Raw genomic sequence first — 26662 nt, forward strand, 5'->3', positions numbered from 1 at the left:
TGCACCACATGGTGTTGGCATGCTCGCACACTCAAAAGAGACAGTCTGCACCAAACTGATTTTGGAGCCAAACACAAGCAATAAATGGTTAAAGCGAGGTGATTATTATGGAGAAGAGCTTTTGCAGTGGGCATTCAAATGTCCCTCTTATTCTGACTTACCCATCTCAACTAGAACTGTTATGTCCCAAGAAAAGGTCGAGGCATTTGCTCTTTGGGCTAGCGACCTAAAAAGCATTGTGTCAAAGTATTGGTGGCATTTTACTAGGGAGGTACCTCAAGTAGAGCTCGAGCTATGGGAGAATTCAGCAGCTTCTTCGATACAAGCAACTGGCGCAGCCATTTGGCAAGAGCTAGGCACTCAAATGGATGGGGCAAATTTACAGTACAGTACTACTGATTGCGAAGTAAGCAACTACACTACTGTATGTTTGGTTTAAAGAGCAATTTTTTTTTTTAGTTTTTGATTAATTAGCTCTCTTGCTTAATAAAGGCTTTCAAAGGAATCCTTGAGTCATTAGCCTCTTCATTATGTCAATTATTATTGTACAATTTTTGCATAAAAGAAGTTGCTTGTTCACCATCGCTGTTATGCAAATAAATAGTTTTCGATTCATTTTTGTCGAGGTTCTAGTTGAGAGCCGCATCAAAATTAGCTTGTGCATATAAGAAATCAGGGAAAATCTTGTTTGACATTATTTTCTTCCTTTGGCTGATCCTAGTTATCATCATATATAGTTTCACTGGAAAAATCCAATGCAACTCCTTGGAATCCTAAGGTTCTTCATGAAAAGGTTGCACGCTACTCTGCGTAGATCTCATTGTTGTTAGCTCCTGTGCTCTTAGTTTGTGGATGCTAATAACTTTATACAAGTATTAATCAACTAAGTAGCTTACAATTTTACATGTCACTATAACTGTATGTTTTCTATAATGAATAGCAGTTTGCATGCTACTCATAAGGATAAGATTAAGATCAATCATATGTATTATCTCTAACATAATACCTCAGTTAAAGAACACTCCCATGACACGTGCCTCATACGCCAAGAATTGGGGGAGAAGGGAGCTGTTAGGGTTTCGCAGATCTGGGTTTTGGGCGGCCTAGATGGTGAGGCGGTGTGTAAGACTCCAAAAATTCATTATTAATTTCTGAAAATTATTAAGCTGATTGAGCGAAAAATTACTTGAAAACTTTTTATTTCGAGTAGTCAAGGGGATGACTTTTTATTCGTTGCGTTTCTCTGAAAATTTCCTTCATAAAAATCGTAGTGCGCGTCGATATGAGTTTGTGGAACTCAAAAATTGGAGTTCGTATGTAGAATTTATGGGCAATGAAAATGTTTCCATTTTTGAATAAATAGAAAAAATTTAGAAATATCTAGAAAACAATTCTAATTTCCGAAAATAGAAAGCCCCGATCCGAATTCTCTCCCAAGCTAGCGAACCGACCCGATTTGGTTTTCCGGCCATATCTTCATCGTCCGGCCACCAATCCTACCACCTCTAGTCCCATTCAAACCGCCCCTTCATCCTCTTCAAGTTTATGGTGGTGGTGCACGGCGAATTGCCACCTGAACGACACATCAATAGTGGTAGTGCGTTTTCCGTCCACCGTGAGTTCTCCATCCTCCGGCCACCTCTAGAAGCACCACTGTTCATTTCTTGAAGTCCAGGGGATGCTAATCATTCTCTTCAAGTGGCATGAACAGATTTGCAGCTTGGAAGGAGAATCGATCAAAAATCTGATTTTGTGGTAAATTCTGGCCAAATGGCTTAGATGCTGACTTTGTGCTAGTATTTGTTGTGCTTGTTGAGATGAACATTTTGGCATAGGTCTCATGATCCATTTTGGGAGTTGCTGGTGGCGCGTAAAGCCCACGCGTAGCCACTGACGGCGGCGCGTGGCTGGGCGTCTGGCCAGTTTTTGGGTATATGTTTCCATGGTTGTCATCTACTTGTCGATAGGAGCATATTCATATATTATGGGGTCAAGTTGTGACCATTTGAAGCAGACTAGGTTTTCTGTAATTTTGTTTATCTTAGTTTTTGATTCGTGAGGATCCAACGTTGGATCGACTTGTTGTTTTGATATATTGATCCTACGAGTGTTACGGAGACTTTGGGTGGTTTTGAGTGAAGTTTTGTCTTGATTGGCATTACTTTAGGGTTTTAGTTCAAACAGGAATTTCAAACTTTAATCGCTTTATATTTCGTATGCTGAGATCAGACCGTATGTGATTAGGTACTTGACGAAGTTGTCTTGGACGAGTATTTTATGATTGTCTTATCTTGGTTTTGTGAGAAGACGTAGAGGGATTTAGAGGTGAGTAAATCACGAGGTTCATTTATAAACGGACTAAATTATTTGTTAAATTGTGAAATCATTTTTGGAAATAAATATTTGTTTAAAATTATATGAAATTGATTGTATATGATTCATAGGTAAGTAAGATGAGGTTTTATTATAAAAATAATTTTTAACAGGTTTTGTATTGGTGAACTATGGTTGATATTAGTAGCATTCCTAAGCGGATGACTACGTGTGTGTGTGTGTGTTTATATATATGTCTTTATATATATATATATATATATATATATATATATATTGGTGCAGTTGTGTATTGAAGTGGAATTAGTATGTGTTGTGATTTGATTTTCTAATGAAATAAATGAGCTGAGATGGAAATAATTCTATTATTGACTTTTCTTATTGAGAGTTCTACGTATCAATTTATGCTGGTAGTTTAAGATATGAAAACAAGATTTTAAATGTTGATTTTTATATTGTTTTTGGAGATTGGATTTGAGATTCAAAAACAATATTTTGTTGCAGTCAATTATATTGTTTTGAAGAGCATGTGAGGTTGTGCAACATTTTGAGTCTTGAGTGACTTTTTAAATATTTTGGTTTATGGATCGAGGGTCATAGTAGTAATTGAGGGTGGGTTATCGGAACCGTGCCCTTGGTTGAGGTATGGTTACGATTTAGTTAGAGCTTTAATATGTCTGCTGTTGCACTTTCATGAGGGTAGCTGTGCGTTATTACGACTCATAAATACGTGTTTTTAAAAGAGAGTTTCGAGTGTATTCCTTCCTTAGTTTAATAGTCCAAGGAGGAACATGGTTTCATATTTATTGTTTCAGCTGTCTAAGAAGGTCTAAATCACTTGCTAGTATCGCTATCGGTCTCGCTTATCTGTAAGACAAACAAAGGTCAGAGGGAAGACCAGGTGTGCCGGCCTTTAACATTCTGATGCCTAAGTCAGTATCATTATAAGATAATGATAATAGAAAGTGATGGTAAACAGCTACCTCTTTCGGTTGTTGGAGATGGCCTTCATGTAGTGGGTTCGTGCGAGCTTGGTTTCATTTCCCCTGGTGTGGGACGTTTGGGGTTCCCGATATCTCCCCAAGGGGTATCGAGACCCCTGGCTAGGAGCTCTTTCCTTGCTTTGTGATGGCTAGATAAGCCTTGTGCTTTCGGTACTTGTGCCTGAGAGGTATATGTATACCAACAAGTCCCCGGTCAAGAGTTCTCTTGGGTGGGGAGTTTGTCGTTGGTAGAAGTATCGGAAGTGCAGGGCGAGTTGCTGGCCACGTGGCTTCCGTGCGACCATTACTCCCCAGTCTCCCAAGTCCCCACCTAAAAGAAGTATTGGCTAGGGTGAAGGGATCATTCCTGCCTTTGTCATTGTATCACTATCACGTATTTGTGGTAGGGTTTCATGCGTCTTTTGGCGCATGTGCTATACCCTGGTGATACGTGTGCTATTGCCATTCGTTTTTCGTGTGTGGAAAGTCTGGTGTACTGGAGTCCGTTACAGGAAATAATGACGTAGTGGTAAGGAGTCGAGGCGACGGCGCATGACCTCAGTAACGCTCAGAGATGTCGGACACGTGGTGGGATCCGGTGTCATTGTCCTTGCACATCCAACCGTCCCTGTACTCTCGAGGTCCCTACATATAGACAGAGGAGGGAGACGGGGGTGGCCACTGTTCCTTTGTTTTGTTTGAAACGGGAAGAAGAAAAGTGGGTAAAGCCTTTAGTGTTCGGAAAGTTTCAAGCTTTCATTTGGTGGTCAGAATTCTGGATTTTGGCTTTGTTGCTTGTGGTTTTCATCTAGAGGAATAAACATGTACGTTGCCCCTAACTTTTCTGGGTTTCGCTCTAGTAATTTTTGTTGGTGAAATGTGCGTTTGCTGAGGGCTCATTGTTCAGAGTTAAGGGTGGCTGGTAAATTTTAGGTCTTTGTTTGTCTAGGTTAGGTTTTTGGGGGGTTTAGGGTTTGGTCGGAGTCCATGTTATGGCTCCTAATGGAGGTCTGTTGGATTTTGAAATTTGTGTGGGGCGTGTCGGGGAAGGCGATAGGTAGGAGTCAATTGACTTATCTTCTGTATCGTTCGTAGCATGGGGCAGGAGCATCGTGGAAATGGTAGGCCAGGGGGCTCCGGCGACGAGGGTTCTGAGCCACCTATGGAGCTCGTTGGTTTCGAGGTTCCAAGGGAGGAGTTTGAGCTGCTTAAGATTCCTCAATCACCGCACGGTCGATTGCGCGTTGCTTCTAACATGTCCATCGATCAGCCGGGGCTGATCATGACAGTAGAGTAGATTACTGATATGAGGGTGGCCTGGGGCATCCTAGATACCGTGCTGTTGCGGTCGCTAAGGGGTAATGAAATGTTTAGTCATCTCGAGATGGGTTGGACGTGCTTCTACGAGTATCAGCTGAGGTGCGGGATATAGTTTCTGATACTGGAGGAGATTCAATATCTGCTCTCATGTCTTAACATCTCCGTGGGGCAGCTATAGCCCAACGTTCTGCGACAGATGATGGGTGTGTTGGTGCTATGGAAGCTTAGTAGGCCGCAGTGCCCGAGTATTAACGAGTTCAGTTCGATCTTCAAAATGAATTATTCGACTAAGACTGGAGATAACGGGTGTGTGAACTTCAAGTCATGTGGGAACCAGATCATTGAAGACTTACCAACCAACATTTACGCTCGATGGAAGGGCAGGCCATGTCTCGTAGGTGGCCTTTGGCAGAACCCCGATATGGTGCATCGGGCTCCAAATCGGTTTCAACCCATATGTGAGTATCATGATCACGTGTTTAGCATTTTTGTGTTTCTGGTATGAACAACGTTAACAACATTTCTTTGTATTGTAGTGGAGCAAGATACCAGGCTGACCCTGATAGAGGTGAAGCGCATTATGAGAGTTTTGGACAAGTTCCTGAAGGGGAAGAGGGGATTTTACTACTTATGTAGATTAGCGATTTACGAGAGATTTGAGTTGGGGAGGCGTCTTGGTGAGGGAATTTTTCAGTTTTTGTTTTTATCGCATTCGTTTTTGTCTTGCTTCTTTCATTTCGTTGACGTGCTTCATTCATTTTTTTTTTTTTTTGTAGTTGACATGCCTAATGAGTCTGCCGCCAAGAGTGATGCTCCTTATGCCGATGTAAACACTGATGCCATTATCGAGGAGTTACTGAAAGACTCGAAGGTGCTAAGGTGTTGCAATGTGGATTTGGCAAACAAGGGGGTGTACGAGACCGAGCATCAGCTAAGCATGCAACTGTCCGATGACGTGTACCAGAGGTTTCCCGAGGCCGTGCTAGAATATCTGAATAGCCTGGCTATGAATGCGGAGGCACCCGTAGGTGTCGATGATAGTGTTGTCCAAGGACAGCAGAACCAACCGGGGGAGGCTTGGTACTGCTCTGGGGATGCGACGTCCTCGGGAGTCAGCAAGTGAAACGAGGCGGCGTAAGCAAGCTCTGGTAGGGCGAGAGGGGCAGTCCTCCCAGGTTCTGAGGGAAGTGGTTCCCGCAGTGGAGGTTCTGGTAGGGGAAACTGTGCCTGCTGATGTACGAGTCAAGGGGCAATCCCCTGTTACTTGCTTGGAGGGAGGCGACCACAATATAGGGCAGAACGTCGGGGATGATGTGGGGCAGCGGGTGCCACCTCTTGAAATAATGATCTCCATAGAGGAGTTGTTTGAAGAAGTGGAGCGCCACCAGAGTGATACCAGTGCTAGGGGTCACTTAGTTGAAGAAGTTGTGCTAGAGCAAATAGAGGGTGTTTTTGGTGCCAATATCAAGGGCCCGGGGTCACCAGAGGTTATCGCTGTTGATAGTCGGGAGGTAGAAGTGACGAGTCAGGTTGTGGATGTCTCGATGGCTGTTCCCGAGGTTGGTGGTGCTCCGCAAGGCCCGAGAGAGGGTGGAATTGACAAGGGTGATTGGGTGCCCGAGGTGGAGATCTCTGTGCAGTCGGGCGAGGGGGAGGAAGCCCAAGGTACCCGTGCGTGTACTGATGGAGCTGGGTTGAGGAAAAGGGTGGCCACACAACTTCGTCTAGGGAATCCCCCCATGGATGTGAGTATCTATACTTGTGGGGGAAAAAGGACTTGAGTTGAAGAGGTTGTGCATTCGTGCTCGACGAGTGAAGGTTCCGCCATTCTGGGGACAAGGTTGTCAGAAGTCTCTCGTGGACTCTAGGCGAGATTAGTGTTGCTAATAGCGCGAACGTGCACATGGTGGCTGACATGCACAACTATCATAGAGATCGCGACCACGTGAATGTGGACGAGCCTAGTCAGGGTATCAGGATGTGCATAAGAGGTTGATGAGGGTGAGTATCGCTTTCATTATATACATTACGTTTCGTTGTTTTGCTCCTCCTTCTTTGTTCTAATGTTTGGTATGTGATGCAGGCGGTGAATATGAACTATTAGGCATCTGCCAAGCCTCTCACCCACTTTCATCAGGAGACCACTCGACTCCAGACTGAGCTGAATTCTGAGAGGCAGTGGGCACGTGAGCATCAGGGTGAGTTGGATCACAGCCAAGTGGATCATGAGGAGATGAGGTGGGAGATTGACGATGGGATCGCGAGAAGCATGGAATTGGAGCAGTCGCTGGCGATAGTGGAGGCTCAACTGCAGAAGGCCAAGGCGGCCGCTGCTCCCTTGAGGGAATCCAATTTAGACCTGACTGGCAAGCTTCAGCGGGCGGAGGTGGGCCTAAAGGCCTTGGATGAAGTAAGGATGGAGGTCTGTGAGAGCAGTTACAAGACTTGGAGAGGAAGGTGCAAGATCGCGATGCTGAGTTGGAGCTCCGTGGGGCTGCCTTAGAGAGTTTAGCTCCTTATTCCGATCGCTTTGTTGAGTTGGAGGGGCAACTCGGTGCTTGCAAAGAGAGGTTGACAGCCTGAGCATCATTGAACTCCATGCTGGCGAGAGGGATGTGGAGTTGGAGTGATTAAGGATGGAAGTGGATGAAGAACGCTCTTGAGCTAGTACTTTTGTTGAGAATTGCATTCATTTGTAGGCCACAGCCGAGACACACTTGGACAAGCTCCATAAAGCCAAGCAAGATGGCACGGCAAAGGCTGTGGACCATTATCTTCTGTAGTTCAATTTTTAAGGAGAAGATGAACAAAGCCTTCTCGGATGGAGCGCTGCATTAGATTCGCGATGGTATTGCAGCTGGGTGGATTGATCAAGACATGATGGTCCTCGATATGCTGGGCAAAGAAGGCAGCGAGATCACAAGCCAGCACTGCAAGTGGTGGTCGTGGGGGAAGGATTGTTATCCAAGAGCCGTTAACTGCCGTGGAGCACAGCACGAGCCAAGTCGGGGATCACAAGGCTGGGAGTGCTCTCACAGGTGAGCAAAGAGACATTCGCGTGGCGGATACCGAGGTAGAGCTAGAGGGTGAGAATGTCAGAGAGCGAGACGTGGCAGGGGAGCAGGCATGCAGTGCCGAGGGTGAGGCGTAGCTTTTTCTGTTTCTACTTTGCTTTTGTTTTGCTAGTGATAGGCCAACTGACATGTATATACTTTGAATTTTTTTGTAACATTGGTCGGTTGGCTTGTTCCTAGAATTTTCTCTTTTGTTTTGGGAATATAAGAAATTTATTGGGAAGAGAAGTTTCGTTGGGTGATACTGCTGCATGTGTCGAATGTATTTACTCTTTTCAATTTTCGATGCTGTCATTATTACAAGCCATCAAAGCTGTGTGACCGTTGGTCACGCTGGGGCGGTTTTGGGAGTGGCTTTTCCCTATAAATAGGTAAAGTGAGTAGGGCGTGGAGCACATTCTCAACATGGCAGTTTCTTTGTTTTTCATTGTGCTTCTGCTCTTGAAATCCTTTCTTCCCTTTGTCATTTTTCCTTTCCAAATTTCTAGGCTTTATAGCTTAATATTTGATACGCTAAAAGTAAGCGTATAATTTAACCATGTAAAATGTAATTGTCAGTATAGAATAAGTAGGGATCGTTCTAATCCGGGGATTGAAGGTACACTTGTAATTACAAAAACAAATAAAGAACTAAAATAAATTATTATTTACAAAAATAAAACAAAGAATAAAAATGTATACAAGTAACACAAATAGGGTGTTTTAAGATTATTAAATTAAAAATAAAATAAAGAAAAAGTAAAAACATATATACAAGGGTGGAATGCAAGGAACAAAGATCAAAACCACAATCATATTAATGAAATCCGATTACAATTCCTATAGTTGATTTTCTATGTCATGAGAAGAAGTTAACCATGTGAAACGTTAGAAAGCAAACGATTTCCCATATTTTACTTTCCTACAATGTTTAATCTAAGTGAAAGCATCTAAATTAAACCTATTGAACATACAATCATAGTCTAGAAAGCTAGCTAATCAAGAACACATTCAACGCATGAAGAACAGAGAAAATATGTCAACCAAAGTGCACAACCTAGTATGAAAAAGCTCATCTATTTGCAATCCTCCTTAATTGATTTCGACTTTTGTCCAAAGCCTTCACTACTTAAATCTAGCTCCAATTATATGCATATATCCTAAGTTGGCCACCAAAGAACACATACATATAAAAGTTTTCTGTAATCCAAAATCAATCAAGCAATCTCACATAAGCAACATATAAATCAACATAAAGAAATCACAACTTTATTTCAAAACATATAAACGGGCTTTAAACTTTGTCCTTAATGTCATGTTAACTAGAATTCATAACTCTACGAATCAAACAAAGGAAAACAAAAGAAAGTATGAAATACACCGTGAAGGATGAATGATGAAGCCTTGAGATGAAGAACTTGAAGATCCTTCAAAGCAAGCAATCTTCTAGGAACAACACAAGGGTGGATGGCGGCTAGGATCTTGATGTATTGCATGACTTCTTCTCCTCCTTGGTTGAGACGTAGAGCTTCTGAAGACTAGAGAGTGGAGAGAATTTTTCTAATGTTTATTTTCTAAGGGAGAGAGGTGTGTTGTGATGTGTTGTTGTGGTGTTGTGTTTAGAACGTCTAGAGAGGAGGGTATATATAGGGGAAGGCAAGGCTTCATGAATTTAATTTCCAAGAAATTTTCTGGTTGCACCACATAGCTCCAACCAATTAATTAATGCCATGTCAGCTCAGCCAATCAAAACGCTCCAAAATAAGTCCATAATCTTTCGAAATATATTATTGCTGATTTTCCCAAGATTTTATCTGATTTTATCCACAATTTTCGGCCAAATATCTAGTCATGAACCTAGACAATGTATCTGGAAGCATTTTGGACCTTTTCTCCCTGAAATCTCTCCATGGCTTTATCCTTAATGTTCTCCCCCTTGATTTTCTCTTGATTTTCACATCAAAACATCATATTTTAATTCCTTAATTTCGGCCAACATATCTTGAGGGAATTGAGGAACGAATATGGACTTGTTTTGAGCCTTATCTTGTTGCACAATCCCTTGAAACTCTCCCAAGATTTTCTCAAAGTAATCTCCTTGATTTTCTCCATAATTTTCACATTATCTCCATCATTTCCCATGGCAAAAATCAGATTTAATCTCCCATAATATCTCCCACGTCATCTTCAAGCCATGTGGTCTCCTAATGCCATCAGGTTTCCTAGCCTCATTAGGATTCCTACATTAACTGGGATTCCTAGTTAGACCAGGAAAACTCCATTTCTTCATTTCAGCTTATTTCCTTGTCATTTATTCCAATGTACCTAGAAAATAGAAACTAAATAAAAAATGATTAAGTAAAGGAAATAACTAAGAAAAATATGAGGAAATAATTATTAAAACGTTGCATAAAAATGCTCATATCAATCTCATGCCTGGGTTATAGGCTTTATAGCCTAATCTCAGGTGAGCTCGGCCCCTTCGCCACTTGGGGGGGTTGAGCAATCGGTGCTCTTGCGAAACTGAATTTCGGTTCAAGGGAGAGACCCAAGGGCACTAATTGCTAGTGGTGCGGCGGGGTGGAGATCGGCCGGTAATGGGGTAGAGAGTGACTCCGCCCCCCAGTCTTTCCCACCACAATTTGACCAACCCGTTAGTGTCAGTGGCAGTGATGTTCTTCCGGAGCTCCTCATATCCCAAAGAAACAGGCTTGGTGGGATGGGTGACAAGGATGGATATGTGATTGAATTTGTATTATGAGGGTAGATGTATGTATCGCATTTATATGATGAGTAAAATTTGTTGTATCACTGTTGGCCGCAAAGCCTTTGTAATAAATCATTTTGTGCATCATTCATTTGTTGTTGATGGATGTGTCGTTAGCATTCGATATCATATCATTTGACTTTGTATCGGAACTTTGGGCGAGAGCGTGACATTGTATTTGGGCATTCTATCGTTTGCTTTACTTTTGAACGTTAGTCATTGCTTTATTGGTGTCTAGTTTGATTCTTAGTCATTTGTTGTGATGTATCGCATATCGTTGACCTTTACTTTATTACCGTTGGTGATCACGATTGGCAACACAAGGGTTTACGAGTGACAACATTTTGTTGTGTCAGCAGAACTGGCCGTAGGTGATACTTTATTTACATTAGTGGTAACGCATAAGCAGTAGATTGGGATTGCTATACACTATGCCCTTGCCTTTTGCGTGTTGAGACATTTAGTGGTCAGCTTAGAACCTGATCGCGATAGGTGATACTGGGATGCGACATTGACCACTTAGGAGCTTGATGATAGTCACTTATCGTTCGTTAAGTGCAATTGGAAAGAAGTGTGATAATGATAAAAGCATTTCATTCATTGCTGAACTAAGGCAGTTGCCAGGTACATAGAGTAAAATGATAAAATAGAACGAAGGTGGTAACAGTGATCCTATTACTATGAAGCTCGGCGATAGCGAGGTGGTGTGCGTGTGGCCTGGGTGCCCTGGCCTCTACTTAGGATAGTAGCGGAGGTGCTGGGCGTTCCATGGGTGTGGGAGGGTTATACCGTCTGTTACCCTGACGTAGAAGGTAGCGGGTCCAATGGCCTCGATGATCTTGTATGGCCCTTCCCATGTAGCCTTTAGCCCTGTTGGAGTTGGCATCCTTTCTTTCATCATCCAATCTCAGACAGACAAGAGGCGAGGCATTACCCTTGCATTGTAGTACTAAGCGATACGTTGCTTGTTATTGATGTTCCAAAGGTGTGCTCGCTCTCGGCGCTTTTCCAGGAGGTCAGTGTTGAGGTTGAGTTCCTCCGAGTTGGTGGGTGCATCAAAACCTGTCATTTCTATTGTTCTGGACTTCTTGCTCAATAGGGATCTTTGCCTGTGCCGAATGACATGCAGAAGGGGGGGCTCGCCATTGGCTTCTGTTGGAGTTGTTCTGGTCGCCTAGAGGACCTCAGGTAGCTATTCTGCCCACAGTTCCTTGGCTTCGTCTAGCCTTTTCTTTAGGTTTTGCTTGATGATCTTATTTACTGCCTCAACTAGGCCGTTTTTTTGTGGGTGGGCGGGTGAAGCGTATCAAATCTTTGTGTTGTACTGGCCGACAAACTCCATTAATGTGTCATTATCGAATTATGCCCCATTATAGGTGATGATCGTTTTGGGGATTCTGAACCACCAGTAGTTGTTTTTCCATAAGAAATTGATGACCTTGGCAACATTAATGGTGGCTTGGGCCTCGGCTTCTACCCACTTTGTGTTGTAATCCACAACGATGATGGCAAACTTTATCTGTCTTGGTGCTATGGGAAATTTGACTCTGAAATGTAGTCCCCACTGACAGTATGCCCAAAGGGCGATGATGATTGTGAGTGGCATTGATGGTGCGAGAGTGGAGTTGGCGAACTGATGGTGTACTTACATGAGCATTTGCTAAGCATAATTTGCCATAATGAGTTACGCTCATGCTACCGCTAGCGGTATCAATAACCACCAAGGGTGTGACCTATTGAAACACAGCAATACAAGCTATCAATGGAGCCCCGGCTCACCCCCAGATCACCGCTGATCTTGGGGCGGCGCATGTCAGCGGTGATCAGCTCGCTGAAGCATCAGAAGGTGAGAACTGAAGCATATCAGTCCCACATCGAAAACAAGGAAGAGGTCAGCCTCTTCCTCACCTATAAAAGGTCAACTCCTCTCTGCTCATTAATTACGCATTTGCTGCTGACCTACTGTTATTCTGTCAACATAAATACATTGACTAACTTAGGCATCTGATAAGAGAATACTGCCAATGCGGTCTCCCTCTGACGCCATCGATATTTCATTTGATAGATAGAGGAAGATACAAGAGCATTGCAAGTAGCGGTCCACCCATCGGACCAGCGTTAACCGAGGTTTAGCTACCGCTGAATCTTAGACATTAACAGATGGCATTTGAGGCAGGCACTGACAATATGTTTTGCGTCTTCTTTGATTGTGGGCCAATAATACCCTGTACGTAGTGCCTTGGATGCTAAGTTTCTGGCCCCCGCATGGTTTCCGCATACTCCGTTGTACAATGACAGTAGAACTCTCTGCCCTTCCTTGAGGGAGATGCATTTTAGTAGGGGGAATGACCTTCCCTTTTTGTATAGTTTTCCCTCTCGGACTATGTATAATGTCGCCCTTCTGCAAAGTGTAGTGGCGATGGCCTTGTCTGTTGGCTCAATACCCTTGGAGAGATAATCAATGAATGGGTTAATCCATGAGGGTGGCCGTTGGCTTTCTGTAGCGAATATCTCTAAGAATGGTCTGTCGATACTTGGTTTTTGTAGAACTTCCATTTTGAGATTCCTGATATCAGTGTTCGGTAGTATACTTACATAGGCATCTGCAAGCATAATTAGCTATGAATGAGCCACGCTCATGTCAACACCAACGGTACCAATTACCTCCAGCGGTATGACCTACGAACGCACCACCAAGCAGGCTATCGCCTGAGCCCCGGCTCACCCTCAGAGCACCTCGGACGCGCAGCTACGCGCTGCGTCAGAATGGCATCAGAAGCTCTAGAAGCTGGGAACTGAAGCGTATCAATCCCACATCAAAAACATGGAAGAGATCAGCCTCTTCCCCATCTATAAAAGGTTCTCTCATCTCTCTTCATTAATTACACAATAACTGTTATTCCTACTATTGCCATGAAGTTATGCATAAAATAACTTAGGCATCGGAGAAGAGAAGACTGCCCAACGCGGTCTCCCCTCTGACGTCCTTTGTATGTTATCTGACAGGCAACGGAGGACATCCACATCGACAAGCAGCGGTCCGCCCATCGGACCCGCGTTAGTAAAGATTTGGCTACCGCCAAATCTCAAGCATTAACAGGTAGCGATGTCGCTAACCTGGTGACGGTGTCTGCTTTAGTGTTATGTGACCGGGGTATCGGGGCCATGGTGTGGCTAGGAAGGTATTGCTGGAGTAGATCTTTTGTGAGGGACTGATAGTGGGATAAATGTGGTTCCTTGGCCTGGAAATCACTACCGACCTGGTTTATGACAAGTTGTGAGTCGCTAAAGATGTTCAGGCTTGTCACTCACAGTTCTTTTGCTAATTGGATGCCAGCTATCAGTGCTTTGTACTTGGCTGCATTGTTCGAAGCTTTGAACTTGAATTGTAGCACGTACTCGTATGCGTGCCCTTCTGGGTCAGTCAAGACCACTCCGGCTTCGCTGAGCTTGCTATTGGAGGACTCGTCGACGTGAAGTGTCCATGTCGGGGTGGTGCTTGTTGCCGGTACTATCTCTTTTGAGGGCTCGTTGTCCTCCCAAGGTATGAACTCTGCGATGATGTGTGCAGTAGCCTGTCCTTTGATGGCTATGTGTGGCATATAGTGTATGTCGAACTCACCTAGCTCGATGGACCATTTTACCAACCGTCCCGAGGATTCCGGTCTCTGGAGGACATGCTTCAAGGGTTGGTTGTTAGGACATGTATGGTGTGTGCCTAGAAGTATTGCCATAGCCGTCGAGCAGGGGTGAGGAGTGTGAGGGCAAATTTTTTGATATCGAAGTATCTGGTCTATGCATCGTTGAATCCCTTGTCGGTGTAATATACTAGCAAATCATCATTGTTCTCACGTCTGACGAGGGCAATGCTGACCGCTGTGATTGAAACTACGAGATGGATGTATAGGACTTCCCCAAGAATGGATTTAGAGAGAGTGGGTACCGATGCCAGGTAGTCTCAGATTTCTTGGAAGGCCTTGTCGTGCTCAAGTCCCCTGTTGATTTTCTCGGTGTGGTGAGTTTTAAGGAGCTTGAAGAAGGGAGCGCATTTGTTGGTTAGGCCCGATATGAAACCGGCGAGGGCTACGACTTTACCCGTGAGGGGCTGTACCTCATTTCTTGTCTTTGGTGGTGCCATATCGAGGATGGCTTGAACCTTCTCTGGATTTGCTTCAATACCTCTCTCGCTAACCACAATGCCCAAGAATTTTCTGCTGAGGAGGCCGAACACGCACTTGTCTAGGTTGAGGCGCATACCATATTGGAGTAAGATGTCGAAGACGATACCTAGATTTTTGATGTAATCTTCGATGGTGATGCTGTTGACAGGCATATCATTGACATATACCTCCATTATCTTCCCAATGTGATCTACGAACATGGCATTAACTAGTCTCTGATATGTGGCCCCAGCGTTTTTCAGACCAAATGACATTACCTTGTAACAATATAGGCCTTTGTCTGTGGTGAAAGATGTGTGTTCTTGATCGGATGGTTCAATGGCGATCTAGTTATATCTCGAGAAGGCGTCCATGAAGTTGATGAGCTTATGCCCTGCGGTGGAATCGACATGTTGGTCAATTCTTGGTAAGGGGAAGATGTCTCTTGGGCATGCCTTATTTAGATTGGTGTAATCGACACACATTCACCATTTGCCATTAGGTTTCTTCACCATCACAATGTTTGATAGCCATATCGGGTAGGATACTTCCTTGACAAACTTGACATCTTGGAGCTTCTTGACTTCTGCCTGGATGGCCTTGTATTTTTCCTCTGTAAGGTCTACCTGATAGGGGGAACGTCTGATGAGATGGTGAGTTTGTGGGTTAGCAACTCTGGTGAGATCCCTGGCATATCGGCCTATGACCATGCAAACACTTCCTGTCTGGACTTGAGGAAAGTAATCAACTTTGCTTGGAAGTCTGGATCCGTCTTGGAGCCGATCTTGGCCTTTCTTTCTGGTTTCCTATTGGATATGGAGACCGATATTAAGTCTTCCAAGGCATCTGGCCTCGGGTGTTTTAGCTTCCTTTTATCTTCCTATTGTTTTACTGCATGTATCGCAATCGTCTTGGGTCTCAAGGTCTTCTCTTGGGTCATCGGACTTGTCGGATGGGGAGGGCAAGTCCGTGGTTAGGAGTACTTCTCGCCTGCCATGCCCTCTAGTGACGGTCAGTGAGTTGCGTTGTCTCTCTTCTTCATCATTAGCATGTGTCTTGCAACGAAGCACTGAAGTCCCCAGATGGCATATCGCCCTAGGATGACATTGTAGGATGAGGGGCAGTCGACGACAACAAAGTGCGTTGTCACGGTGGCGATAGTGATGCGTCCACCTAGTGTTATGTGCAGGTTGTCGGATCCCAAGGGCTGTGTGATTTCTCCTGCAAAGCTTATCAGGGGCTCGTGATCCTGGGTGAGTTTCTTCTTGTCTCGGCTCAAACCTTCATAGCAGTTGCCGAACATGACATTAACCACCGCGCCGCTATCAACCAAGACCCTATGACATCAATAGTGGTCAATGGCCATAGTGATCAAGAAGGGGTCGTTATGGTGTTTCCTTATCGTGTCCTCCTGGCGATTAAAAGAAATTGAGTCCCACTCCACTTGTGGGATGTGGCACCCATGACTGAGTCCTAATACTTCCTGTCCCCGAGGGCATTGCCGCTTTGGTAGGTGAAGAGTCTCGGATCCCCTTAGCTTACATTTATTGTAAAACAACAATAAACTAACTAAATCGTACCCTCCGAGACCCAATCACTTCAAACTTAGCAATCACAGAATCATTATCAATGCTATCATCAAATTATTTTTCAATGTAGAGAACCATCAAATCATCAAGAAACTCATCTTCCATCTTACTTGAAAGTCAACAGCAGTCAATTAAGTCAGATAACGCTGCATTAGTTAGCCTCATAATATCAAATAGCTCCCCTTCTTTCTACGGTTCAGCCTCATATTATCTACGCAAACACCATACACAAGCAAGACATATTTAAAAGAGACAGCCGAGTAGCCGACTAAGCCAAGTGAAACAAACCCAAAAGGCCAAAACCGATATCTCTTAATTCCTAAACAAATCCAACAATCCCAATCATCAACTTATACCCAAAACTCAAAATCCCAACTCACAATTCATGGAGCCATGGAGGGCCAGAACTCTTCCAGAAACCTAGGTAATCAGCCAATCACTCGGTCACTCCAGTCTGCAACTCTGCAAGAAGCCAAGAATCTCTGCAAATCTGCAAATCGAACATGATACCCAGTGAAATGGAATATACCCAATGAACCCACATTAAGAAAATCGAACAAGATACGAAATTGGCGTAAAGGAGACTAGGAGAGTGAGAGAAACCTTGGGCAGTTGGGCATTAGATTGCGCAGTGGAAGGGAGAGGTGGAGATTGGAGAAGAAAAGGCGAAGCCGCCAGCCGCGGAGGGTTTGATACTCTGATATTTCCTATGAGTGAAAAATAGGCAAGGACTAAGGAGGCGAAGACAGGAGAGAACTCGAAGCAGTCGACGTCTCGAAGCTATGGCTGGGGGAGAACGCGGCTTTACCCACCCCACCCACCCCCCCCCCCCCCCCCCCCCCCTTAAATTCTTTTTTTCTTTTCTTTTTCTTTTAGGTATGGACTTGATTACACGCATTTCTATGCATGTAATTGTATCTAAAACGCTATAAATAAGTTAATCTTCAAGTCAATTATTATGTAATTAATCTATTTTTATTTATTTTGTAGCAAATAAGCGGAGTCGCGGAAATTGAAAGCAAAGTGTGCAAAATCATTATAGCAAAGGTGGAGTTTTCAACAAAGATCGATGCAGTCAACTCCCTTGGTCAAAACATCCTTAATTAACCATTAGTCTTAATTAACCAATGGTTAATTAAGGTTAATTATGGGCTGCGCGTTAGCTGCATGTTAGCTTAATTGAAAGAGTCCAAAACCCATGATTTGGTGACACATGGCAGCAAAACAATTAAACATCAGGGTTTAATTATGCAAGGAGGAGCAGGTGCATTTCTTTGTTTCTTTTACTGCCAAAACACATGCAGACCACGTGCCCCTTATCCCATCAGACCCATCCTTTCCTCCTTCTGACGAAAGCAGCAGCCCCATCATGTGCTCTTCTCTCCAGTCAATCCTAGCCGCAAGACACCATATTTCTCCCTTTAATCACAGCCATCCATTCATCATCCACTTCTTCCTTGGCAAACAGGCACACACTGAGACCACATATATATTCATAACCTCACCCATTAATTGACTCACCCTAGAACAGCCGCACCACCAAAAACAGAGGCAGCCCTTTGGGCTGCTCTCTTTCCCATTCTCCTCCTCCATTTTTCATAATAGTTTTAGTTTTCTTTTGAGTATTCATAGAATTTCTCACACAAGCTTCAAGATTTCATTAAGAGTTACAAGATTCAAGCTTTAGGTATTTGTGGGAGTTGTAATTCAAGGGAAGTCATATTAGTTTTCTAGCTAATTGTGGTTACCTTTGTTTTCTCCTACACTTCTATAATCTTTTCTCTTTGAATTTTGTATCTTTGATGTTCATAATTATGGGTTGTGAGTAATTTCTTTGTTGGGGGTTAGGGTTGTGTGCCCTAGCCCAAATTTGATGTAATGGATGCTTAATTTAATTTATATATGAAATTTGTCAATTATTGGATGCTTGTGTTTTGTGATAATTGATTAGAATGCATGCTTAGGAATTGTCAACTCTTGGGTATGTGTTTTAATAAGTCTAGATTAAAATTTAGGGGATGACATCCTTAGAGTTTAGAGCTAGAACCCCGCTTTAATATTCGTGGGAAGTACAAGCATGGTTCACTACATGATTAGCTTGATCGCAATTATGGTGAGCTTGGTTGCCTAATTCCTCGAACTCTAGGCCTCTTGATGTGAATTAGTGACCCTTGAACCGGCTCTAATTCATGTCAAGTGAGTTCCTACGGCCCTTGAACCGGAGTAGGAATACCATGAAAGGGAATTTCGGCCCTTGAGCCTTGAAAAGCCTTGGGTACGGCTTCTACCATCTTTAATAAATTGCACGTAAATCAAATTAGTATCTAGAACATTGAATTAGGGTTAGGAATCATCCCTAACTACCGATCCCATATTTATATCATTTCTTACTTTGCTTTCTTTATCTAATTTAGTTGTTAGTTAAAGTTTTCATTTAAATTTTTGCAATTTAGTTATTAGAAATTTAAATTACAATTATCGGTGACAATTTCGACTCATTGTAAATAACCACCACTAGGCTCTTAGTTTTGATTAGGCTTTGGTGAGAACCAAAGCCGAGCATTTCTAAGGCTTGGTACTTTAGAGTAGCATTTTTATTTATTTTCTTTTTCTTTTTCTTTTTCTTTGTGTGCTAAGTGTCTTTATTTTCGATTGCTCAAGGATTGTGGGTTATCCACTAATCCCCGTGGTACGATAACTTTGGACATAATATTTCTCTATCTTGACAATGATACGTACGCTTGCGTAAATGTGTGTCAGGTCAGGGCTGAAATTAGATAGATATATATGTACTTGGTCGTTTTTTGCCCAAAAAAATGTCTAAACTTGAGCCCATATAGCCCACCGTTTAGATCCGCTCCTGGTTACTTCCTCTTACCACTCTTCTTCGAGGATGTAACTGCCTGCTTTCTACGATCTAAGAGTGGAAGTGAATCATATTTACAAAGAAGCAAATAGAACAGTTGACATGTTAATTAGCTAAACATATATAGCCTAAGCTTGGACGATGGCGATGTTTAATGGATTCTCACCCTCCTAATTTTTTTTTTTTACTGGAACTCTCCTAGACAATTTTTTGGTGTTTCTTCGGCAAGGCTATTGCTTGCTAATGTAGTTTACTTTGTTTTTTTTTGTTCTCTGGCCCCCAACTCTATCTTATTTTTTGGGAGGGGGGCAACTAGCCATTTAGAGCAAGTTCACACATTGGGTCACCGAGTCATCCACTATTCACTGCTTTTTAGTGTTTATTTTCACCCTCTGGGTCACGGGCACAGTTTCTAAACTAATCTGGGTCACCAAAATCACTTTCTGTGACCTACAAACTTTTGGAAACTGTGCCGGTGACTCAGATTGTGGAAATAAACACTAAAAAACAGTGAATAGTGGGTGAGCGGGTGAACATGCTATGGTTGATGACTTGATGCACATATGGCTAGCTGCTTTTACTTTAACATCTCTGTTTTCTTTCTAAAATTATAAAAATCCGATTTGGAAGTACTGAAAAGATGAATCTCTCTTATTTAATTTTTGTTCCCACAAGCAGGGGTTTTATTCTCTTAGTATGTTCTATATTATATGATGGATTATATTTGAGCTAAGTGACTAATATCATATGGAAAAGCATCAGTAGGTAGCGTAGCATTATATGCTCTTGCTGCTATAACCACATTTGAAATCTCAGTAGGATGGATAGCATCCCAAAATGCATATTGAGTTCTATTCTGGCATGGGGTCTTGAACGGGGTGCATAGCCCCGTCGTACTATTCATTTCAACTTCACAGCATGGTGCAGTGTAATTAACAGAACCTGAGATTCAAAAGACAACATGCTAATTAATCACAAATTAAACTTTTCATGGATGTCTCTGAAATTAGAGGTGATATGCTCAAATATTATATTGTACGTAACCCAGCCTCTTTAATCTAGCGAGAGTCAAAGAATTGTGAAATAATATGTATTGTTAATTCAAAACACTATACATGCATAATTAAATTTATCCAAAAAGCAGCTAGCAAAGAAAAGAAAGTAAAGAATATTTAATTACCAGGAGGAGATGAAGCAGCACTGGATAGTCCAATTCCATAATAATCTATGTAAATGAACATAGCATTTGTTAGATTTGTGTTAAGATCAGTGACAAGTGATTTAAGCCTTGCATTGAAAAGTTGGGCAGCATAGTTGATGTTATCAACACATACGGTGCCGTTTATGCCACACATTGCCACTTCGAAGGGTGTGGAACCTATCGTGCCTAGTCCAATAAGGGCCATCTTCCTTGCCCCCGAGTTGTACAGAGTCTACCATCATTAGAAAAGCTTTAGTAAGTTCTACAGTAAAAGAAGAATGACAATGGAATTAAAGTTGAGTACTAACCCGTAATTGCTGAGAGCATTCTTCGACAAGAACATCTGCATATTGCTTTGGAGTATATAAGCGGCTAGTTGGGTAGAGTTTTGGCATGAAGTAGTTGTTAATGTAATCGTTAGCGCCTATCGCAATCGAATATATGCACTTGCTTAGATAATCTGCAGCGAGTGAACCATTGGCAACAAGCTTATTGACTATGATTTGGTGATTTATCAATTGCTTATACAAGGTTATTCTCATTCCCTGAAAATACAGCAAAATGATCAAGTTACATATTTCGGAGAGTTATTCTTACGTACACCTCTATCATTTTCAGAAAATGAACGCGTATCAAATAATTAGTACTCACACCTGGTTACGTCCAGATTCGTCACGGATACCAGCTGCACCAGATGCATAATTTACACCTTTTGTTATATCTCCTCCAATTGCAGCCGCGAAAGTGGGTATATATTCATCAAAACCTAGTAGTTCAGCTGTAATGAGGATATGTTAGCATGATGGTATAATTAGCGACATTCTTAATTGCTAGCTAAACAAGTTCTTTTGTGCTAATTTGAACCAGAATACTCTTTTCAAATTTAAGTTAAGACCTTCCTTCAATCCCAAAACCCGCTATAAATAGTAAACTAACATAATCAATATGTTACAAGTTTTACAAATTAAGATACTAACCAATAATATCGACCAAGTTACGTCCGTTGGAGAACCTTCCAGTTGGACCTTGTGGAAAGTCAATGCCATAGGGACGATAATTGACTTTGGCCAGTGTCAAAAGCCCATTGTTATTTCCACTATCGGATAACGAGTCTCCAAATATGAAGTAACAAGGAACTTGAGATGCCCCATCAACCAAGTAATGCATATTCGATGAAACGAACAACAACAAAACAGACAAGTACACCCACAATGCCTTTATAGCTACTTCACGAAGTGTGGCGGCCATTGATGATCCCAAATTTAACAACAACAAAGTAAAAGTACAAATAATGATGAAGAATGTGTTATATATAGTGCACATTGGTACGTATGACTCTTATTTATAAATACCTCATAAAATTTAATGTGTTAGGCCAAAATTAATTGTCCAAGCTCTAGCTAGCTAGTGTATGGCCCTCTAAGATGATAAAATATTGGTCCCTATTTTAGCTCCAACCAAAAGAAAATATTTGACTTCTCACTAATTCATCTTTGTGCATTAATCTTAGAGTTGGCAGGCCTATTTAGTCGATGAGTCATGTTCTGATGGCTATTTGTGAAATTAACACAATTCACTGTCTTTTGAGATACAATGTCCTTGTCAGATTTCAATTAGATTCATAATCTGACGTTATTCTATTGCATGTGTTGGTTTTATATGAGTTGAAGTAACTATGAATGTGAGAAAAGAAAATTTCACATAGAAAATAATAAGAAGAAAAAAAATAAGAAATATGCAAACCCAGCCCTTCCAAAATAAAGCCGAACGCGGGAGCAACAAGGTGAACCTAATGTGGTGAAAGAAGACTTCTTGTAGTGACGTGAGCGGTCATGGTTATCAGATGTAGCTGTGGTGCTCAATCCCCATAAGAGGGAGACGTAACGAGAGGAATGTAAAAGAAAATGTAGGTAAAGAAATTATAATCTTCAAATTTACTCACTTGACCTCTATATTTTTTATACCTCTTATTAAATTTTCAAATACTAAATTTACTCACTAAACTTCCTCAAATAACCTCACTCATATAATTTGTAATTTAGTCATTCTATAAATCTTAACTAAATATACATTTCTTAATCAAACTTAAGTTTCAAAAATTAATGTCTGATCAATAAGAAAATGCCATGAACTATTCTTTTTCTTTTTTTAAATTTTTTTTCTATTTTAGCTACACACACAAAAATGAAGAAATCATTTGTTTTTATTCTAAAAAAAATAATTTGTTTTTAATGTTTATTTTTTCCTGTCTTTTTTGTACCACATGATTAATTATTTAAATATTTTTAGTTTTTTTTTTTAACTGCTATTTTTTTTTTTTTACAAATATAATGGATGACTTAGATTTATGTCATAAATCATAAGAGGATTTATTTTGTTCAACATATACATCATACATTTTTATGTCACATGATTTTAATCATATCTTTAAATTTTTTTTTTTTTTTTTTGAAGCGCTCGCGAGCTAGAAAATATATTTATGAGCCAGAATAGGCTGTTACATACCCTTCCGCTGCCATCAGACAGACAAGAAGATAGTGGTAGTACCCACAGTGGTATATAGAAATTTTTTTTTTTTTTGGAGTAATTATCAAGAATTTTATTGATTAAATTGAGCAATTACAATCAAAAGCTAAAACATCCAGAATACTTTCTGGAGCTCAGTCTATCCAAACTTGAGTAGTATTGGATTCATAGGCAATGGCTACTAACCTATGTGCCACAGAATTGGCAGTTCTAGGAGCAAAAGTGAATGTCAGATTGTGTATCATCTTACTGCACTGTTGTATATCCAGCAACTAATTGGCATTTTCATTGAGATCAAAATCTTCTTCAATCTCTTGTATGGCAACCTGGCAGTCACTTTCAAGGCAAGCATCTTGAAGGCCCCTCTGCTGTAGAAACTCGATGCCCTCTCTAATTGCTAGCAGCTCTACCTGCTTTGGAGATGAAACATGTTGTACACACTTCAAAAAAGTAGCCAGAAAAGAGCCATCACTTCTCCTGATTACTCCACCAATACCTCCAATATCATTAGAAGGCAAGAAAGCTCCATCAACACTGATTTTGAGCTGGTGACTTGATGGTGGAGTCCAATTTTTACCCAGTTTGGCTGCATTGTTTTGTGGCTGTATCTTCTGCACTTGTAGAAATTGTGCATACCAAGTGAAAGTGGCAACAACAATCTCTTGTGCATTTTTGGAAGTATCATTCCACAACTTGATGTTTCTGTTCTTCCATAGTGCCCACAGTAGCATAAGTAGCTTCTCCCAATTGTCCTTGTTGAGATGGTGGCTCTGACGCAAAAACCACTCCTTGAAACTTCCTGGTAAAACACTAGCAACTGGAATATTTGCTGCTCCAATTGCTTCTTGCGCCATAGGACAATTGCATAGCACATGACTTTTAGTTTCCACAGCTTCACTGCATAACAAACAATTGAGGGGACCAGTATATCCCTTATGACTTAAACTTTCTCGAGTAGGCAGTATATTGTTTGCAGCCTTCCACATACATATTTTCACTTTCCCAGGAACTTTTGTGTTCCACAATTTCTTCCATAAAATTTCATAAGGATTTCCAGATGAGGTAGAAGTTAGGAACTCTCCCATCACCTACTGTCTGGCGATCCAATAGGCAGACTTGATAGTATACTTTCCATTCTTCTCTGGCCCCCATCTATAGTGATCCTCCCCTGCAATTCTACTTAATGGAATACTGAGAATTTTTGCAGCTACTTCAGGTAGAAAGTTAGCTTGTATAACACCTTGATTCCAACTTCGGGTTTCCTCATGAATTAAATCTGCTACTTTACTGATGGTAGTATGAGGTGGCTTGTGAATGAGGTAAGAAGGACAATCAGGAATCCAACAGTCTTTCCATACATCCACATGTTCTCCAATCCCCACTTTCCACTAAATACCAGCATCCAAAATAGGTCTACTCTCTAGTATACTCCTCCACGAAAAAGAAGGGGCATCTCCAAGTTCTGCATCCCAAAACGAATGGTTGGGATAGTATTGAGCTTTGTATACTTTAGCAATCAGTGATTGGGGGTTAGAGATTAACCTCCAGGCTAGCTAAATTGTAGGCATACAAATTTTTAAAGCCAAGGCCTCCTTCTTGTTTTGTCATGCAAAGCCTGCTCCAACTTCCTACTCATTGTACAATTAAATACGTAGAACATAATGGAAGCCCCCTTTGGTACTACGCCGGAGGCACTAGAAGGATCCGGCCCTCCCAACCTAACTATTACCCAGTAATCCAGACGCCTAGAGACCTCAATTGGTGTACAACTAGAGACACTGAGAATTAAGTCGACAAGTGATTACACTCATTTTTATGCATGTAATCGTATCTAAAACACTAGAAATAAGTTAATCCTTAAGTCAATTATTATGTAATTAATCCAATTTTATTTCTTTGTAGGAAATAAGCGGAATATTGGAAATCGGAGGAAAATAGTACGAATTGGAGCAAAGTAAAATTTTCGACCAAAAGACAAAAGTCAACTGCAAGTCTACATCATCAAAAATGGATCAACAGATGAGACAAGAAAGGAAATTGAAGCTGATTTAATTAAACTAATTACATATTAGTTTAATTGAAAAAGGTGGCAGCTTAATAATTATATAGGCCAGAGTGGTTTGATTACAAAGGGATTTTGGCTTAATGCAAATGGAGCTGCACATCTCTATTGGTTTAATTAAGCTAATTAAACTGTCACATTTTTCCTTTGTCTTCTTTCTATCCCCAGGTACCACCCACGTGCTCCTATCCCTACATTCACAGCAGCCATCACCATTAATTCTCATCCCCTCTTTACACCAACGGACGAGATGCATTCCCAATCCCTCTCTCTTTGACCATAGGCCACCATGACTCTATATATATGGAATCAATCATCCCTAGGGAAAAACCTAGAACAGAGCCGCACATATATAACAAAACAGGGGGCAGCCTTGGGCTGCTCTCACCCTCCCCTCTCCTATCCTCCATTTTTTCCTCTTTTCTTTCTATTTTGTTTTGAGATTTGAAGGCCTACTCACACAAAGCTTCAAAAATCTATCAAGGGGCTCAATCTCTACAAAATTCAATATTTGGGTATTTTGTGGGAGTTGTAATTCAAGGCTAGTCATGCTAGCTTCCTAGCTATTTGTGACTATCCTTATTTTCTCCTACACTTCTCTACTCTTTGCTATTTGAATTTTGTAATTTTAATGTTCATGAATATGGGTTGTGAGTAGTTACTTTTGGGAGCTAGGGTTTCTAACTCTAGCTCAATTTTGATGTAATGAACATATTTTTCAAGTGATAAATAACATATTTTCATATGGGTGCACTCTAATTACTATGTCAATTGATTCTTGATGCATGAATTTTAGGGAATTAACCACTCTCTTGTTATGTGTTGAGATTTGTGATGTGTGATACAATTGGTGGTTCTTTTGTTCACTAGCTTCATGTAATTAGTGTGGTGTGTCAAGTAGTTGCTTAATCGAGAATTAATGATTGCTTAAGTTACGATTTTCTTGTGCCCTTCACCTTTAATCCTAGATGTTGTGGCCCTAGCAAGGCATAATGATTAGGGTTAGAGAGTTCGTTCTTGCCTTAGTCGGAAGAATGGATACCAAATAAGAGAACTTGACTTAGTGGCCTTAACCGGCATTAGGTAGAGAACTAAGTAATCGTTACATTTTAGGTTGTAACTATTGCATGCGTAAATCCCTAATTTCTAGAGCTCTACGCCTTTAGTTCATGTTTTGGTAGCCCTAGTAAGGTACTAATTCCTGATTTAGAGAGTTCATATTTGTCCTAACCGAAAATGTGAGTACACTTAAGGAAATTCGGCTTAGTGGCCTTGACCGGCATTAAGTACGGGATTTGGTTCTCATCAAGATATATTATTTGTTTGCTTGAAATGTGTTCGTTGCATTGAAATTGCTAGAGAGTGAGCCCTAGTACCCAAATCTATCTCTCTTTTATTTTTCTTCATTTTTAATTGTTGTTGTTAATTTAGTTTTTAACTTGGTTTTTTTAGAAAATTACAATCACAATGTTTAATGACAATTTCTACCTCATTGTAAATAGCCATCGCTAGACTCTTAGTTTTGATTAGGCTTTGGCGAAAATCAAAGCCGAGCATTGCTATGGCTTGATGCCTTAGAATAGCATTTTTATTTATTTTCTTTTTCTTTTTCTTTTGTTTGCTTAGTGACTTTAGTTCCGACCACCCAAGGATTGTGGGTTAGCCACTAATCCCCGTGGTACGATAATTTTGGGCTTAATACTTCCCTATCTTGACAATGATACGTACGCTTGCGTAAATGTGTATCAAGTCAACAAGACCAAAACCAATAGCTAAAACTAGATGCACACAAGTGCCTAGACAA

At 41.3% G+C, this 26662-nt stretch overlaps 2 protein-coding genes across 2 annotated transcripts; both read right to left on the reverse strand.

Moving 5' to 3' along the window:
- Positions 1–15099: 15099 nt before the first annotated feature.
- On the reverse strand, positions 15100–21518 carry LOC112198925 (GDSL esterase/lipase At4g18970). The gene is made up of 6 exons (XM_024340011.2): positions 21248–21518; positions 20924–21048; positions 20579–20815; positions 20250–20502; positions 19869–20011; positions 15100–15420 (listed from the first exon to the last, which is right to left on the reverse strand). The coding sequence occupies exons 1-6, from the start codon at positions 21516–21518 to the stop codon at positions 15100–15102; spliced, it is 1350 nt and encodes a 449-aa protein (XP_024195779.2).
- A 1550-nt stretch (positions 21519–23068) lies between these two features.
- On the reverse strand, positions 23069–23881 carry LOC112198926. The gene has a single exon (XM_024340013.1). It carries the CDS (start codon positions 23879–23881, stop codon positions 23069–23071), a length of 813 nt encoding a protein of 270 aa, XP_024195781.1.
- Between the last annotated feature and the right edge of the window lie 2781 nt (positions 23882–26662).

Source organism: Rosa chinensis, chromosome 4, assembly GCF_002994745.2.
Source record: "Rosa chinensis cultivar Old Blush chromosome 4, RchiOBHm-V2, whole genome shotgun sequence".
NCBI lineage: Eukaryota > Viridiplantae > Streptophyta > Magnoliopsida > Rosales > Rosaceae > Rosa > Rosa chinensis.

What these genes read in the sequence shown, in the direction of transcription:
- LOC112198925 (XM_024340011.2), bottom strand. Translation starts at nt 21,518, where the DNA reads ATGGCCGCCACACTTCGTGAAGTAGCTATAAAGGCATTGTGGGTGTAC. An exon ending in TAACTTGGTCGATATTATTG is followed by an intron (nt 21,049 to 21,247) that starts GTTAGTATCTTA and finishes TCCTCATTACAG; the next exon opens with CTGAACTACTAGGTTTTGAT. An exon ending in AATGCTCTCAGCAATTACGG is followed by an intron (nt 20,503 to 20,578) that starts GTTAGTACTCAA and finishes TAATGATGGTAG; the next exon opens with ACTCTGTACAACTCGGGGGC.
- LOC112198926 (XM_024340013.1), bottom strand. Translation starts at nt 23,881, where the DNA reads ATGGGAGAGTTCCTAACTTCTACCTCATCTGGAAATCCTTATGAAATT.